Source organism: Geotrypetes seraphini, chromosome 3 (assembly GCF_902459505.1).
Source record: "Geotrypetes seraphini chromosome 3, aGeoSer1.1, whole genome shotgun sequence".
In the NCBI taxonomy this organism is placed as follows: Eukaryota; Metazoa; Chordata; class Amphibia; order Gymnophiona; family Dermophiidae; genus Geotrypetes; species Geotrypetes seraphini.
In genome coordinates this window covers 117,179,828-117,198,797 of record NC_047086.1, presented here as the reverse complement: position 1 = coordinate 117,198,797, position 18,970 = coordinate 117,179,828, and the positions used below count along the sequence as shown (strand labels likewise).

Genomic DNA, 18,970 nt, shown 5'->3' with positions numbered 1-18,970 from the left:
GGACACAGGGGAGGTAAAAGGAAGGGAGAAGGGCTACTGCTGGACAGGGGGATCAGGCAAGGGGTGGTGGTGGACAGCCGAGGAAAGAGAAAGAAACAAAGACAGACAGAAAGAGGCCAAGAAGAGAGAGAGAAAGAAAGAAAGAAAGACACATACATCTATTCTAGCACCCGTTAATGTAACGGGCTTAAAGACTAGTATCATATAAAAAGGTTTTCAACATTCTACAAGATTTCTAATAACTAAATTATATCCTTATTTGTATAGGTAAATCATTCCAAGTAACATATTTGTATTGTTTTATACTTTTGTTATGCAAAACTTTCAATAAAACATACTGAACTTAAAAAAAAAAAGAAGAATTAAATTGACGTTTAAAATGTATACCTCTAAAAGAGGGAAACTGCAATAAAAATGTATTACAGTCGAGTCTGCTTAAGTGCAAGACCTGCAGAACTGACCACCACGTGCGCTTACATAACATAACATAATGACACATTTCTAGACCACATAACCATTAATTCAATGTGGTTAACAAAAGATTATGGTATGGAAAAATACAAAAATGATGTGATATACAGAAGTTTAGTTGATCAAGAATTTGGAAAAGAGAAAAGTCTTCAAAAGTTTTCTATAATGTTCATAAGATGTGGATCTAATCATTAGTGGACGAAAATCTTTGTCATAATAAGCTGCTTGGTAGGAAAGACAGTGCCCATGATGTTTCTTACTTTTACAGCTGGGGGTGAATGGATTGGGAGTAAAAGAATTTAACAGTATTGCGGTATATAAACTTATTTATATATTATTATTATTATTATTATTAAAAGTTGGAATGAATACACCACCAAAGCTTACCAGATTGCCACTAGTGCAGCTTCACTTAAAGCCACCTAACTGGCTGTCATAACAGCTAGTGTTGGTTGAGTCTGAAAACTACCACTCACACATAGAAAAGGGGGGGAAAAAACCCAGTAAAATATCAGGCCAGATTCAGGCTATAATCTGGGTAACTCTGTTGTAATGGATTTGGTACCCTGTACCAGCATAATCTAAAGATTTTAGAGACATTTGCCACTCTTAACAAATAATTATCAGTTGGGATTGTTTAAAGCCATATTTGCCCTGTTGTTTTTAACCCAAAACCAGGGGGAGGGGAGGGGGGTCTGGAATTTGTTCTTCCTTGTGCTATCTATAATGTGTACTGTTACTTATTAGTGTACAAAATTTATGCATAAGCACACACCTGAACCATAGTGCTTACTGTTAATGAAATAGAAAACACTATGGCGCCCTGAGACAACTTGGATGGTGGTAAGGTCCTAGTCTGGTATTGCTCCCTCTCTTCTCTCCTTCCCTCCTCCTATAAACATGACCTTGCTTGCCAGTAGCAATAGCATGCACAGCAAACTGCTTTCGGACTGCTCTGGGTCTTCCCTCTGCCGCATTCCACTGACAGGAAATTGCAGATGGGAAGCAGCAGAAAGAATACCCAGGACTGGCTGAAAGCAGCCTGCTGTGTATGCTGTTGCTACTGGCAAGCAAGGTAATGTTTAGAGGGCCACAGAGGAAGGAGGAGGGAGGGAGAGAGGAGAAGGAGCAATGATGACTAGGGGCTGAAGAGAGAAAGGGAGATTTGTTGGACCTAGAGAGAAGAGAGAAAATTTTGGATCCAATGAAGCACTGGTGGTAAGCTCTGGGACCAAGGATTTTGGTGCCCTAAATCTCTGGTACTTGTCTTGCACACCCTAATAATTCTTTCTCTTTAGTGTGAGCTATATTTAATTATCCTTTTTTATGTAATTTAGGGAACCTTTGTCATTCCATTATTGGCATCTGTGCTGAGAGACAAGACATATTTTGAGAATCCAGAAGAGTTCGATCCTCGGCATTTTCTGAATATGGATGGAAAGTTTGTAATAAATGATGCATTCATGCCTTTCTCAGCTGGTAATTTGCATTTTCTTGCTGATATATTATGATCTTTAGTTTAGAAGATCTACTTGCAATTTTCATGTGTAAAAACCAATGATGTCTAAATCCCATTCATATGTAAAACCCAGTTTTAGAAAGTTGGCATTTACGAATGTAAATCTGCACTACGTGTATATTGCCAGGGTCTGTGATTTGGGAAGGGCTTGGATAGAACCAACATCTTCATGGGTATTCGCCATTTCAGAAAGGAATTTGCAATTTTGTCCTGATATTTCAACATTGGGATTTGCCGCTGCTCCTTTGCACATATGTTTATAAAGAAGTGCTTGTTTGGGCCAGACATTTACAGGAGGGATTAGGAGAGCTCTTCCTTTAATTCCTTATTTATTTTTCTTTCCAAAAAGAAAATGAATAAAGGTTGTGGCCTCTGTTAATTAGCAGCATGCATATATTTAGGTTTGCAAAATGGCAGGTCTAAATATGTAATCTACACTTGTAATTTGTGAAGCAACATCTTTGTGTAACTTAAAAATATAAATTTCCGAGTGCCTTGATTCAAATTTTTAAAATTTATCTTCATAAAAACAGCTCTTCCTGCTGTACAAGCACACCCTGGTATGAGAGTATCCTATTGGTTATCTTCCTTCCACCAGGTTTCAGAGATGACTATTATAGTGGAACCTTGGTTTGCGAGTACAATTCGTTCCAGAAGCATGCTCGTAAACCAAAGTGCTCATTTATCAAAGCGAGTTTCCCCAAAGAAAGTAAGAGAAACTCGCTTGATTTGTTCCCCCCCTCCCGGCCACTGGTGCTGCTTGCTTCCACCCCACCCCACCACATCCCAAAAAGACCCCCCCACCATTGCACCATTGCCTCATCCACGCATCAAGACTCCAGAGCTCTGCCTGTCTTTTGAACCCTGCGCTTCTGAAAATACTCCAGATTTCTCCATGCAACTCCAGCTGGACTTATGCTGCATCAACTTGATGCCCGATTCCCCCGACATCTTGCTGGAGGTCTTATAAGTCTCCTGAAACTCAGACCGCACCAATGTGAGGTCCAATTAAGCCCTTGGAACTACTGCAACATTTCACTGTGGAAAAGGGCAAGCTCAGCATCTGATGTTGCCATGGAGCTCCCCACTCCCATAGGGGTAGATGCCATCTTGGCTGCTTGGTTCCCCTTTGAGTCAGTCCCAGCTTTCAGTGCTAGTTTACTATCAGCCAGCCATTTGTGGATAGACATAACAAGTAGCTACCCAACTCAGAATTCAGCTTACTGGTTGGGATTGGAGGAGTGCTATGAAAATCATGGAGAAAATACTAATTGCAGGTGGGTGTCTTAGGAACTCAGCGCACAGGCTGCCATTTTCAAAGATGACATCACTTCCTCCCCCCAAATGAAATACTAAGAACCTACTATTACTACTACTACTATTTATCACTTATATAGCGCTGAAAGGCATAAGCAGCACTGTGCATTTTGACATTTAATAGATGGTCTCTGCTCAGAAGAGCTTACAATCTAACTTGGACAGACAGACATGACATGGAAAACAGCTAACGTTATTCCACTTCACAAAAAGGGCTGCAGGACAGAGACGGAGAATTACAGACCAGTGAGTCTCACATCCATAGTATGCAAACTCATGGAAACACTGATCAAACAGAAACTTGATACAATCCTGGATGAAGAAGATCTACGTGATCCCCATCAACATGGATTTACCAAGGGCAGGTCCTGCCAATCAAATCTGATTAGCTTCTTTGACTGGGTAACAAGACAATTTGATGCCCGTGGAGTCCCTGGACGTAGTGTATTTGGACTTCAGCAAAGCTTTTGATAGCATCCCACACCGCCGGTTATTGAACAAGCTAAAATCGCTGGGATTAGGGGAAACATTAGCTGCATGGGTTAAGGATTGGCTGAGCGGTAGACTTCAGAGGGTGATGGTAAATGGTACCCCATCCAAAACATCAGATGTGACCAGTGGAGTGCCACAGGGCTCGGTCTTGGGTCCAATCCTTTTCAACATATTCATAAGTGATATGACCCAAGGGCTCAGAGGAAAAATATCATTGTTCGCCGATGCCGCCAAACTGTGCAACATAGTAGGTAAAAGCACTATGCCTGACAATATGACACAGGACCTACTACTATTGGAACAATGGTCATCGACTTGGCAGCTCAACTTCAATGCTAAAAAATGTAAAGTGATGCACCTGGTAAAAGAAATCTATGCAGGACTTACACGTTAAATGGTGAGACCTTAGCTAGGACCATGGAAGAACGTGATTTAGGAATAATCATTAGTGATGACATGAAAACTGCCAATCAAGTGGAAAAGGCTTCCTCCAAGGCAAGGCAAATGATGGGTTGCATCCGTAGAGGTTTCATCAGCAGGATGCCAGAAGTCATAATGTCACTGTACAGATCCATGGTGAGACCTCATTTGGAATATTATGTTCAATTCTGGAGACCACATTACCGGAAAGATGTGCTGAGAATTGAGTCAGTTCAGCGGATGGCCACCAGGATGGTCTCGGGGCTCAAGGATCTCTCGTATGAAGTAAGGCTGAATAAATTGCAGCTGTACTCACTTGAGGAACGAAGAGAGAGAGGGGACATGATTGAGACATTTAAATATATCACGGGCCGTATCGAGGTGAAAGAGGATATCTTCCGTCTTATAGGACCTTCGTCCACCAGAGGGCATCCGCTGAAAATTAGGAGAGGAAAATTTCATGGTGACTTCAGAAAGTATTTCTTCACCGAGAGGGTGGTCGATCATTGGAATGAACTCCCACTGCAGGTGATTGAGGCCAACAGCGTGGCAGATTTTAAAAATAAATGGGATATTCATGTGGGATCTCTAATGATGTAAAGGCAGGGGGTGGTGAACAAATTCAAGGTGAAGGGTCACTAGAGTGGGCAGACTTGATGGGCTTTGGCCCTTTTCTGCCGTCATTTTTCTATGTTTCTATGACATATGGGGTTGGGGATGCAGAACCCGAGAGGAATTAGGAGTTAAAAGCAGTCTCAAAGAGATGGGCTTTTAACTGGGCCTTGAACACTGCCAAGAGACAGAGCCCACCAAAGGAATTCAGGCAGTTGTTCCAAGCATATGGCATAGCAAGGTAGAACTCTGGAGTTGATGGAGGAAGGGAAGGGCATAGACAGGAGGGACTTACCAGCTGAATGGAGCTCGCAGGGAGGGGGGGCATAGGAGGAGATAAGTAAAGAGAGATAGTGAGGGGCAGCTGAGTGAGTGCATTTGTAGGTCAGTAAGAAGAGTTTGAATTGTAGTCTGGAATGGATGGGAAGCCAATGAAATGACTAAGAGAGGGGTAACGTGAGTATAGCAGCTCTCACGGAATATGAGTCGTGAAGGACTAACTGTCTTGTACGTTTTAAAGTCTTCTCTCCTGGAGACACCCCTGCTGGCTTAAAATTGAATAACCCCTTGCCTAACCTTCTTTCCAGATAGTGTGCACATGTGCATACTATCCACGGATTCTATATATGCCAACTTTGGGTGCAAATAAATTGGATAATGAACTCAGAACCTTCAATAATTGGGTACTAATAACCAATTATTGATGTAAATTGAAACTTATTACAATTTGCGTGTGCTTCACGACGTATGACTCCCATGGCACATATTCCAAAACGGGTTGTGGTCAGGGGGCATTCTGGGAATTCAGAAAAGCTGTGCACAGAATTACAGAATACTGCCTAATCACACCTAATTTAGGCACAGGATTTACACCAGGATTCAGCAGGTGTAAGTCTGGTATCCAAAAGTTCATTATATATTAGATGGACTTATCAAAACAAAAGAAAAACCTAGCATTCACAATACAATACATTTAAATACAATTGCAACTTTAGCGCATGACTATTAATTCAGAAAATAGAAAATCAACCATTTTCCAGCTGTGTTATAAGTAGCCTTAGCACACAAGAAAGATTTGAGTAAGAAAATGCAATGGCCACATTTCTTGGAGTTTAGTTGAAGGAATTCATAGCGTATTTAGACTTTCACATTATCAAAAGGATGTCAAGAGAATGGAGTTGATCCAAAGAATGGCCACTAGGATGGTCTCAGGACTTAAAGATCTCCCTTATGAAGAATATCTGAGCAGACTGTGCTTATATTCTCTCAAGGAGTGCAGAGATAGGGGGGACATGATAGAAACATTCAAATACATCACGGGCCGCACTGAAGTGGAGGAAGAAATCTTTTTTCTTAAGGGTCCCACGGCAACAAGAGGGCATTCGCTAAAACTTAAGGAGGGAAGATTTCATGGTAACACCAGGAAATACTTCTTCACTGAAAGGGTGATTGATCGATGGAATGTCTTCTACGCCAGGTGGTCGAGGCCAGTAGCGTGCTCGACTTCAAGAGACGATGGGACAAACAGATGGGATTGCTACAGAGTTATGCTTAAAAGATGGATTCTCAAGGGAGGGAGGGTTCTTGAGTGGGCAGACTTGTTGGGCCGCCGGCCCTTTTCTGCTGTCATACTCTATGTTTCTATGTTTCTATGAATGCTGTGCACTGCTCAGATGCTCATAGAGTTCCTGTGAGTGTCATAGCAGCGCACAGCATAGAGCATGCTTGCCGGTGCTAAAATCCGCTTTTGCGGTTTTATAAAAGGGGGGTAGGAGTCCCCACTCAGAACAAGGATTTAACTCTCATCAAAGACAATGCATTGAAATCTTCTGCTCAATACGTGTCAGCAGTAAGAAAATCAAATAATACTATGAATTATTAGTAATGAAAGAAACAACAAAAAAAATCCAACATAATGCCTCTGTACTGTTCCATGGTAAGACTGTACCTATTAATGTGCAGCTTCAATTGCCACAGCTCAAAAAAAAAAAAAAGATATAACTGAATTAGACAAGGCAAAGGAAAAGGCAACCAAAACAATAAAGGGGAACATTTCAGACAAACATGAGCAATCATTTTAACACTCCCACCCCCCCAATAATTAAACAAGAAAACACAAACACATAGAATCTTTCAATAACCTTTCACAATTTAAATTAATAGTACAATTTCCCCCCTCCACCCGCCCACCCTGGATGTGCATGTTGAAAGGGCCAAAAATAAGATTATATGTATATATACTTGTGTTTTGCACTGCTGTTGTTTGGAAAATCAATAAAGATTTTTAATAAAGGGGAACATTTCATATGAGTTTCCAAGTTTATTAATTTCTTGATATACAATCCATCAAAATATATCTGGACGGTTTACAATTAATAAAATAGTTTTAAAAGCAAATGGGCTTTTTAATATAATATGTCGGGCAGTTGGGTCACAAAAAGATATTGAAGATCTCCAGAAGGATCTAGACCAACTGGAGAAATGGGCGGATAAGTGGCAGATGAAGTTTAACAGACAAATGCAAGGCGATGCACCTGGGCAAGAAAAATAAGGAACATGAATACAAAATGTTAGGTGTAACATTGGCCAAAACTGAACAAGAAAGAGACCTGGGGGTACTGATAGACAGAAACCAGAAGCCGTCGACTCAATGCGCGGCAGCGGTGAAGAAAGCAAACAGAATGTTGGGCATAATAAAGAAGGGGATCACAAGTAGATCGGCGGACGTTATAATGCCACTTTACAGAGCAATGGTCAGACCACACTTGGAGTACTGTGTCCAACACTGGTCTCCTTACCTAAAAAAGGATATAGCCCTGCTGGAAAGGGTGCAGAGGCGAGCCACGAAACTAGTAAAAGGTATGGAAAATTTGAGCTACAAAGAACGATTAGGAAGACTGGGACTGTTCACCCTTGAGAAGAGGAGACTGCGAGGGGATATGATTGAGACTTTTAAAATACTGAAAGGATTCGACAAAATAGAGCAAGAATCATCGTTGTTCACATTGTCAAATGTGAAACGGACAAGAGGTCACGGACTAAAGCTGAGGGGCAGCAGGCTCAGGACAAATGTCAGGAAGTTCTGTTTCACACAGCGGGTGGTGGACGCTTGGAATGCTCTCCCGGATGAGGTGGTGACGGAGACTACCATTCTGGGTTTCAAGTATAAGTTGGATGTATACCTCCTTGCAAAACATATTGATGGATACGGGTAACCAGGGTCTCCAACTGGGAGCACCTGGCTTGGCCTCCGCGTGTGCGGGTCGCCGGAATAGATGGACCTAGGGTCTGATCCGGCGTAGGCAATTCTTATGTTCTTATGTTCTAATATTCTTTATTTTTAAAACTTACAATAAGTGCAACAACATATAACATCAATTTATACTTAAATACATCACTTAGGGGTCCTTTTATCAAGCCGCGCTAGCGGGGTTAGCGCTTTGGACAGGTGGTTTAACACGCGGTATTACGCGTGTTAAACCCCTACCACAGCTTGATAAAAAGACCCCTTAATATGCTATTAAAATCTAATTCAGATCCCATATCCCTCCCCCCCTAATCAATAACTTTCATCAAACATAAAAAGACATAAATAACCCCCCTCCACATTATGTTTAAAAAAAAAAAACAGGGAAAGGAAAAAGAAGAAAAAAAAATCACAAAATTTAGTGAGGGGTGGGGTGGGGGGTTTACATGACTTAAAACTGACAACACAGGAGGGGAAAGAACAAGAGGAGGTAAAAAAATACATTGAGATAAAATAAATATAAATGAAGGAAAGGAGTGGAAAACACATTAGGGGTTAGTTCGCCTCTAGAGAGGTGCTTGGAATTGATACCCCGAGGTGAAAATTATTTCAGGGAAAGTAGATCAGATCCTGAATTAAGTATCATAAGCATCCTTGAATAAAAAGATTTCAAGTTTTGTCTGAGGAAAGGCTCATGAGATTAGGGGTCCTCAGTTTGGAGATATGATGTGATAGAGGTCTACGAGGGGCTGCTGAAAAGTTCTCTGCCCAACCAACAAAGCTGGGCCTGTCTCCATTGAAGGCTATACACTTAGTCCAGTGATTTTCCAATTTTTTTTGTTCGGTCGGAAAAAATACAGAACAAAAAAAGTGGAAAGTCACAGGACTACATGTGTATAGCTCTTAATGGAGACTGCCCCAACTTTGTTGGCTGAGCTGAGAACTTTTCAGCAGCTCCTCGTACAAAATCCTCAATAGAAGGGAAGGGATAAAGTCAAATTGGTGTTTACTTCTTATAAAAAAATAAATAAATAAAGACTAGGGGTCATGTCATGAAATTACTTAATAGTATATTTAAACAAATAGAAAGACAAAATTTTTCATTCAACAAATAGTTAATCATTAGCACTAGTAACTAACTATAGACCAGTAGCATCCATCCCATTTATTGTAAAAATCATGGAAGGATTGGTACATACCCAATTGATGAAATATCTTGATCAATTCTCTCTCCTACATGAGACTCAATCTGGTTTTAGGCCTTTGTTCAGCACTGAGACAGTAATTGCGGCTATCTTAGATAATCTGCGTCTCTTGTTCAGTAAGGGCCTTAATGCTCTGATCATGTAATTTGATATGAGTTCTGCCTTTGACTTGGTGGACCATGGGAATCTACTACAATTCTTAGATGCAATTGGTATCAGGGAAGAGGTTTTAGACTGCTTTTGGGGGTTTCCTTATGTCACGTACCTATCAAATATGTTTCAATCACGATCTCTCTGATACCTGGAGCAATCCATCCAGCGTACTACAAAGGTCACCACTTTCCCCACTGCTTTTCAATGTTTACATGTCCTCATTAGGAGCGCAATTGACCAAGCTGTGGATAAAATTATTCAGTTACGCAGATGACTTCACGATCATCATCCCATTCGCTAACTCTTTTTCGGAAGCTACTCCCAAGGCAACAGAAGTAATAAATCTAATGGAGCAGTGGATGACTGAATTTAGACTGAGACTCAACTCAGAAAAATCAAAATTTTTCATAGCTTCCCCATACCCACTTGACACCAAAACATCACTTTGGGCTCCTTTTATCACGGTGGGCTACGGGGGTTAGCGCGTCGGACATTTCATCATGCGCTAACCCCCGCGGCACACCAAAAAACTAACGCCTCGTCAATGGAGGCATTAGGGACTAGCGTGGCAGGCGGTTGAATGCGCGGTATTCCGCGCGTTAACCGCCTACCGCAGCTTGATAAAAGGAGCCCCTTGCATCAATAAACTTAGTTACCCTATTCAATCTACTATGAAGATATTGGGTGTAACATTGGATCAGAGCCTAACCATGAAAGACCAGGTTGACTCCTTAATCAGAAAGAGTTTTTTCACTCTATGGAAGCTTCGGTCCATTAGAGCATATTTTGACATGTCAGCTTTTAGAATTCTGGTACAATCCCTCGTACTAAGTCTCTAAATGTGCTAATTTTAATATACCAAATTTAGAAAATCTCAAAATACTTCTTCAAAGCATCAATACTAAGGGCTCAGACATCAACTCAATTTCTCCATTTTTTCTAAAACGTCATTTTTCTTATTTTGGTCCTTTTATTCAGAAAATGATAGAAAGTAGTTTAACAACAGGAACCTTGCTGAAAGAATGGAAAGAGGCAACCATTCGACCAATTTAAAAAATGCAAAAGATTCAATAGCAACCGAATCAAACTACCAACCCATAGCTAATCTTCTTTTTCTTGCAAAATTAATAGAAAAAGTTGTTTTTAACCAACTTTATACCAACTTTATAGAAAAAACTCACACACTACATCTCAATCAGACAGGTTTTAGATCAAACCATTCAACCGAACACTCTATGATAGGACTTACAACCAATATTCAATATCACTTAGATCATCACAAATCTGTTCTTTTGGTTTCACTTGACTTATCCGTGGCATTTGACACCATAGACCATCATTTACTCATTAAAAGATTATCCTCAGTTGGAATCTCTGACCAAGTACTAAACTGGTTCAAATCATACTTTCAAGATCGATCAGCTAATGTTATTTTTAATAGATCATCATCAAACACTTTCACCAGTTCATACAGGATTCCTCAAGGTTCAATTATTTCCCCACTTTTATTTAATATCTTTCTATCACCTCTCTTAACTCTCAGTCAATCTATAGCAGGGGTAGATCTCATGCATATTCATTGGGGAAATCCTGAAAACCCGACTGGAATGCGGCTCTTGAGGACTGGAGTTCCCTACCCCTGATCTATAGGATTCTCCTCTTATGCATATGCAGATGATATTCAGCTCCTGTACCCCTTAAATACAGCAGATCTCAATGAGATAACAACCATAAACAATAAACTAAAACAAATAAGATAATGACTAAAGGATAATATGTTGGCACTGAACACAACCAAATCTTCCGTAATGTTTTTCCCATGGAAAAATGATCTTACACTTTCATCACAGATTCTCTTAGACAATACCCCTCTTCAAAAATATTTTTTAAGCGCATGGTGTGTGCACACAAATTGGCCATTTTACTGTGGAATGCCAGCATATGTCCCACGGTATTACTTTTTAATGTACAGCAAGTGTATATAAGCACTTAAAAAGTAGTTTACTAAAAGGATTCCAATGACATTTGGAGAATGCAAGTGCATAATCTATCAGAATTATTTCATGGCATGTATTAATGTATTCAATAATTTAATAAGATTCGTAAATTTTTCCTGCTGGAAATTCCACAGTAAATAAATAGCAATGGGCAAGGTTTACACTGCTCCCTCCAAATTCAGAGGTTTAGGACTTGCAACTTTGGTTATTTGCAAGTTTCTAAACCCTGACCCACCCCTGTCTCCCAGACCTCTCTACACCGTACCTGGTGGCCCAGTGGTAATGTAGGGCAGGAGTGATCTTCCTATGCTCCTGCCCCATGCAAAGCCGTAAAGAAAAAAAAAAAAGGCTGTCGTGAGTTCCCGCTGTAGTCTTGTGAGACAACGGGAACTCACGGCAGCCATTTTTTTTGATGGCTCTGCATGGGGCAGGAGCATATGAAGATTGTTCCTGCCCTGCTTTACCACTAGACCACCAGGTAAGGTGTGGGGAGGTCCGGGAGGCTGGGGAGGGACAGTCAGCCCTAAAAGATATTTGAAATATTTCCATATTCGTGAGGGTTAGGTGCAGAGCTCGCCCACGAAAATGGTCAGGTCAGGTGTTCTGGTGGGAATGGAAGACGAGAAGCATTGTTTGGTGTTATAGAAAATATTTGTCAGCTCTCCTTTTGGATGCAAAATGGCCCCAGCTTAAAAATTAGTGAAGCCTATTGACACAGATAGAATGTGAATAAAACCTTAGGATCCCTTTTACTAAAGCTTAGTGAATGCTAAATGTTGAGTGTCTTATTTTATACTTATGGGCCATGTGGCTCTTAGCACATGTTAATGATAAGAAGTGCATGCTAAGCTTTAGTAAAAGGGTCTCTTAGTAAATTCAGACCATAATGGAAAGAAAAGTTTTGTGCCTTCTGTAATAATGATTTCGATTTCACTCATTCTTATGTATTTTAATTTCACTAAGATGTACATCATAAAAACACAGTTTTGGTTTTGTTTGTTTTAATATCTGAACTCATATCTTGAATTTCGTTCCAGGTCGCAGAATCTGTGTGGGTGAGAATCTTGCCAAAATGGAGCTGTTCCTTTTTTTTTCCAGCCTTCTGCAGAAGTTCACCATCCGACCTCCTCCTGGTGTAACCGATGTGGACCTTACGCCTACATTTGGGATTACAACCCCTCCAATGCCTCACCAAATCTGTGCTTTGTCACGTACTTGAACAAACATAGAAACCAACATATTAAACTGAATTTTTTTCACAAAAGGAGGCCCTTGTGCATTAAAATGATATCTGCCTGTGTTTTGGGTTATGTTTCTTTTTGTTCATAGGACTTGTTTGTAGAAAATTCACAAGATGGTCCCCTTGTAAGTAGTACACTTTCTATACTGTCCACTATGCTAATTGTTTTCTAATAAGGTTACTAAACCTAGAGCTAAACTAAACTAAACTAAAACTTAGGGCCTGTTTTACAAAGCCGTGCTAGCGGCTGCAGTGCGATAATGGCCCCGAGCCCAAAAAGATTTAGATTCATAGAAACATAGAAATAGACGGCAGATAAGGGCCACGGCCCATCTAGTCTGCCCACCCCAATGACCCTCCCCTACATTTCTCTGTGAATAGATCCCACGTGTCTATCCCATTTGGCCTTAAAATCAGGCACGCTGCTGGCCTCAATAACCTGAAGTGGAAGACTATTCCAATGATCAACCACCCTTTCAGTGAAAAAGAATTTCCTGATGTCCCCATGCAGTTTCCCGCCCCTGATTTTCCACGGATGCTCCCTTGTTGCCGCGGGACCCTTGAAAAAGAAGATATCTTTTTCCACCTCGATGCAGCCTGTGAGATACTTGAATGTCTCGATCATGTCACCCCTCTCTCTGCGTTCCTCGAGTGAGTACAGCTGCAACTTATCCAGCCGTTCCTCGTACGGGAGATCCTTGAGTCCCGAGACCATCCGGGTGGCCATTCTCTGGACCGACTCCAGTCTCAGTACATCCTTACGGTAATGCGGCCTCCAGAATTGCACACAGTATTCCAGGTGGGGCCTCACCATGGATCTATACAATGGCATAAAGACTTCAGGCTTACGGCTGACGAAACTCCTGGGTATGCAACCTATGATTTGCCTTGCCTTGGATGAAGCTTGCTCCACTTGATTGGCAATCTTCATGTTCTCACTGACGATCACCCTTAAGTCTCGTTCTGCTTCAGTTCTTGTTAGGATCTCGCCATTAAGGGTGTAAGTCTTGCATGGATTTTGGCTACCCAGGTGCATGACTTTGATTTTTTTGGCATTGAAGCTGAGTTGCCAGGACCTAGACCAGCGCTCCAGTAGGAGTAGGTTATGCATCATGTTGTCGGACATTGAATTTATGTCTGTTGTGCTTTTGCCCACTACATTGCTTAGTTTGGCGTCATCGGCGAATAATGTTATTTTACCTTGCAGCCCTTCTACCAAGTCTCTTATAAAGATGCTGAATAGGATCGGGCCCAGGACCGAGCCCTGCGACACTCCACTGATTACTTCCGTCATTTCGGAGGGGGTGCCGTTCACTACTACCCTCTGAAGCCTACAATTTTTATTGATACAAACATCATCAAATACAGCAAATACAACATCAAAGCATATCAATAATGCATCAACTATTATAATATAATATACATAATAAAAGACAAATTCCAATTTCAATAAACCCCCACTATATCTATATGTGTTTGAACCTTTACCATCCCTCTCCACACCCTTCCCTCCCCACCAAATAGTACTCTCTACCCAATGATACGATCTTCATTTAACTAAATAAAAGCCCAATTAAGAGATCCAACTTAAAATCGCACTACGGACCAGATCCCCAATTTAGACCAGTTTGACCAGTATACTGTCTACTCATCCTTCTTTTTTCTGTCCCTACCTGTATTAGATTTGGGATTATTGAGTATTATATTTTATACCCCTTCCTCACGTACATTGATGTACTTTTCATATGACACCAACACTTTTTCTGTACATTATTGACTATTGTATTTTTCTTGTGTACCACTTTCCCTTTTGCATTTGTATTTTGTAAAACTTTCAATAAATTTTCATGGGGAAAAAAAAAAAAAAAAATCGCACTACGGCCCTTAGGATGCAAATCTTGCAAATATGAACCCCAGATTTATATAAATAACATCTTTCGCTTTCTTATAATTCCAGCATCTCTTAAAGGGCTTCGGGACTGTTGCCACGCGGCAGCTGCTAGCGTGGCTTTGTATAACAGGCCCTTAGCCTTATTTACCAAGTATTCAACCATGGGAAGCTAGACACGGTTAACAATAAATTAATAAAAAGCTAAAATACATGGAGATTAATTTTCTAAGTGTTTAGCAAATAGAAAAGTTTTCAAAGATTTACAAAAAGATTGGAAGGAAGTTCATTCCATAATTGGGACAATTTGAAAGCCTAAGAAAGGCTAAAATTCTTAACTCTCTTAATTCCTTTCTTAGAAGGGAGGGAAAGTTTAAATCGTTGAGTACCTCTCGCATATGAAAATCTATAAACGTTCCATAGAAGAGGAACAAGAGGAATAAAAATACCATGTCAAATTTTAAAAATAATACATATACATTTAAACTGAATTCTGAGATAAGCCGGGAGCCAATGGAGGCTCAAGAGCAAAGGAGTCACATGGTCAAATTTACTTTTTCCATAAATCAACTTCGCAGAAGTATTCTGAATCAATTGTAGTCGTTGGAGACAGATCTTTGTGATGCCAAGATAAATAGCATTACAGTAATCCAGCCGAGAAAATATAATTGATTGGACCAGGACAGAGAAATGACATTGATGAAAAAGAGTTCTAACCTTCCTCAGCATTCATAAATTTTAAAAAAACATTTCTTAACCAGAGGGTTTTTTTAGTCCTTAAAGGTAAGGGAAGAAACAAAAAGTATTCCCAAAATCTTGGAAGAAAACTCAATTTGTAGGGAGGCTCCAGAGTCCAGAAGTACAGTGGAAGGGAGATAAACAAGTTTTGGCTACATTTAACTTCATCTGGACAAGCTTGAAGTTTGGAGATACAGTGGTTTATTTTAAAGGTTAAATTGGTAATGTTTAAATCAATCTCAATCAATATAAAGATATCATCTGCATAGGTAAAAAGCGTTTTCCAAGCTGACAACTTGTACGTGTTCAAAGTAGTCATATAAAGATTGAATAGGATTGGAGAAAGCAGAGAGCCTCGAGGAACCCCGCAAGGAGGGTGACAGGAATTAGAAATATTGCCATCAATATTAACTGAATAAGAACGAGATAATAAAAATTTAGAGAACCAAGCAAAGACATAAGAACATAAGCAATACCTCTGCTGGGTCAGACCAGAGGTCCATCATGCCCAGCAGTCCGCTCATGCGGTGACCCATCAGGTCCAGTTCCTGTATGGTAATCCTCTATCTATACCCTTCTATCCCCCTTTTCCTTTAGGAAATCATCCAATCCCTTCTTGAACCCCAGTGCTGTACTCTGTCCTATCACACTCTCAGGAAGCACATTCCAGGTGTCCACCACCCTTTGGGTGAAGAAGAACTTCCTAGCATTGGTTCTGAATCCGTCCCCTTTTAATTTTTCCAAATGCCCTCTCGTTCTTGTAGTTTTCGAAAATTTGAAGAATCTGTCCCTCTCCACTTTCTCTTTGCCCTTCATGATCTTGTAAGTCTCAATCATGTCCCCTCTAAGTCTCCACTTTTCCAGGGAAAACCTGATTAAGTCTGATATCTGAAAATAATTGAAGCAGTTACCTATTATACAAATCTCTCTCAATCAGGTACATTAATTAGTCAAGAAGCAATCACCTCTGGTTCAGTTTTGACCAGATGACCTAAATATAGTATTCTTTCTTTGACCTCCTTTAGTAAGATGGTTACTTCTTATATGAAGATGTCCATTAGACTCCTATTCCTTCTTCTCAGTTTTCTATTTCTACTCATGGTCTTCTTCTTCTTGCTTTGACCATGAAAAATACTAGTCTTCTTTCATTTGGTAGATTGCTACCATCAATTCTCAAAAATCCCTCCATCAACCCATCTGATTTTTGATGTGGCCCTTTGGCTCAAATGAACCTGGGCGTGGCAGCCTATTAAAAATAGACAGATGTGGTGGAATATGCAAGCATGAAATATAAAATGGCCACTATGCTGTCTTCTCATCACTTGGATTTTATTAGTGAGGGAATATATATTGATAAGACAGGGACTTAATCCAATAGAAGGTTTTATGAGTGGCTATATAAAATTACAATTGGATAAGCCAGATAAGACAAATATGGGATAATATATTGATCTAAATATGTGTTTTGTGCTGAGGTCACTGGAAGCAGGAGTAGACCTTCTTTCAGGTCACAAGAATTAATATATAAGCTCTGTTGAAGACCAGAGAAGATAAACCCAGGCTGTAGCTTAGTTTTATGAAGTTTCATTGTTTCAATGTGTGCTCAGTCTGGTCTCCAGAGACCTGTGGCAGATAAGGTTTGGCTTTTGACCTGGTTGCTACAGAGATGGATTTTTCTTCTTACTACAGAGATGACATTCCAGGGGAGGGGGGTTTCCTCTCCTTTTTTTTGCAGGGTAAAGTTAGAAATGCTAATTGGATATACAAAATGCATACATGATGAATTAAATTTTAATAAACTATTAATGTAGGAACTTTCGTATTCAAGGGTTCAGATTGAAATATAATTACCTCTAAAAATTGTACTGGAGGATTCATATAGGAAAACATAGGGTTTGTGGGATTGGCCACTCCCCTTCTCTTTTACTGAGACACAAGATTTTCAGTGCATATTCTTGAGTGACTCAGTAACATGGGAGCAGTAGTTTGACTATTAAGGAGAAATGATTTCAAGCTGTGTGCTTGGATAATTTTTCCTCTGTAAGTATATTATATTGTAATACTTTTTCCTGGTTTCTTCTGTATCTTTCTTTATTAGATAAGCTAGTATTAAAATGTAACTTTTAAGAATTCTTTTTTTTTAGGAATATTCCCCAATATGAATGCAAGCGCTTTATATAGTATCAAGTATTCTTGACCAATTATATGCAGGCAGTAAAATGTCATCATATATTAGGTATATATAAGTGAACCTAGCAGAATGGAATTTTGAAGGCGTTAAGTCAGGGAAGTTGCATTTACACTCTCTGACTTGTAATGTTCCTACAAATAATGCCTTATGAAACAGGATGTATGTTAAATTTCAATAAACAATATTATATCTGAAATATTTGTACAATTATCATTATTTCAGTGCATCCATGAGCAGGGTAGAACCAAAACTCTACTCATTTGTCAAATTACAGACCAATTGTAAATATTCATGTTAGACCATATTAAGTTTACTCATATAACACAATATGTAGAAGCCTCTCATATGCTTCAACCCTCTCAATCAGGTTCCAGTCAGAGCATTCTACAAAGACTATTTTTGCCTCTCTTTTTAATGATGTCCCTTCAGCCCTTGAACATGGGAATGTTGTTCTTCTTATCTCTCCTTGAATCCTGCTACAGTTTTTAACCTGGTGAGTCACTCCTTTCTAGATTGGTTACTCTTGGGATTTCTGGGAAGGTTCTGGATTGGCTCTCCTCTTTCCTTTCTGACTGTACTTATCAGGTTTCTCTCCCTACATCCACTTCTGCACCCTTTTCACATCCCTGTGGTGTTCTGATCTGCCCCTCTTTTATTTCACTTATTTCTTAGTCCCCTAGCAGTTCTTATTAATCAGTTCACAGTCAACATAAGAACATAAGAATTGCCACTGCTGGGTCAGATCAGTGGTCCATCGTGCCCAGCAGTCCGCTCACGCGGTGGTCCTCTGGTCAAAGGCTAGTGCCCTAACTGAGATTATCCCTACCTGCATACGTTCCAATTTAGCAGGAACTTGTCTAACTTTGTCTTGAATCCCTGGAGGGTGTTTTCCCCTACAACAGATTCCAGAAGAGCATTCCAGTTTTCCACCACTCTCTTGGTGAAGAAGAACTTCCTTACATTTGTACGTAATCTATCCCCTTTTAACTTTAGAGAGTGCCCTCTCGTTCTCCCTACCTTGGAGAGAGTGAACAACCTGCCCTTATCTACTAAGACTATTCCCTTCAGTACCTTGAATGTTTTGATCATGTCCCTTCTCAATCTCCTCTGTTTGAGGGAGAAGAGGCCCAGTTTCTCTAATCTTTCGCTGTATGGCAACTCCTCCAGCCCCTTAACCATCTTAGTCATTCTTCTTTGGACCCTTTCGAGTAGTACCGTGTCCTTCTTCATGTAAGGTGACTAGTGCTGGATGCAGTACTCCAGGTGAGGGCACACCAGTACAGTGGCATGATAACCCTCTACGATCTGTTTGTGATTCCCTTCTTTATAATTCCTAGCATTCTGTTTACCATTTTCTCCACTGCCGCACATTGCGTGGACAGCTTCATCGACTTGTTGATCAGAACTCCCAAGTCTCTTTCCTAGGAGGTCTCTCCAAGTACCGCCCCAGACATCCTGTATTCGTGCATGAGATTTTTGT

At 40.2% G+C, this 18,970-nt stretch overlaps 1 protein-coding gene across 1 annotated transcript in view; it reads left to right on the top strand.

The window, feature by feature from the left end:
- LOC117357101 (cytochrome P450 2K1-like) overlaps positions 1 to 13,003 on the top strand; it is a 71,837-nt gene extending 58,834 nt beyond the window's left edge. The window contains exons 8-9 of the mRNA XM_033937355.1: positions 1,809 to 1,950; positions 12,471 to 13,003. Coding sequence (XP_033793246.1) covers positions 1,809 to 1,950; positions 12,471 to 12,652 — 324 coding nt within the window. The 3' untranslated portion in view covers positions 12,653 to 13,003. The remainder of the gene's footprint in view (positions 1 to 1,808; positions 1,951 to 12,470) is intronic.
- Positions 13,004 to 18,970: the final 5,967 nt, after the last annotated feature.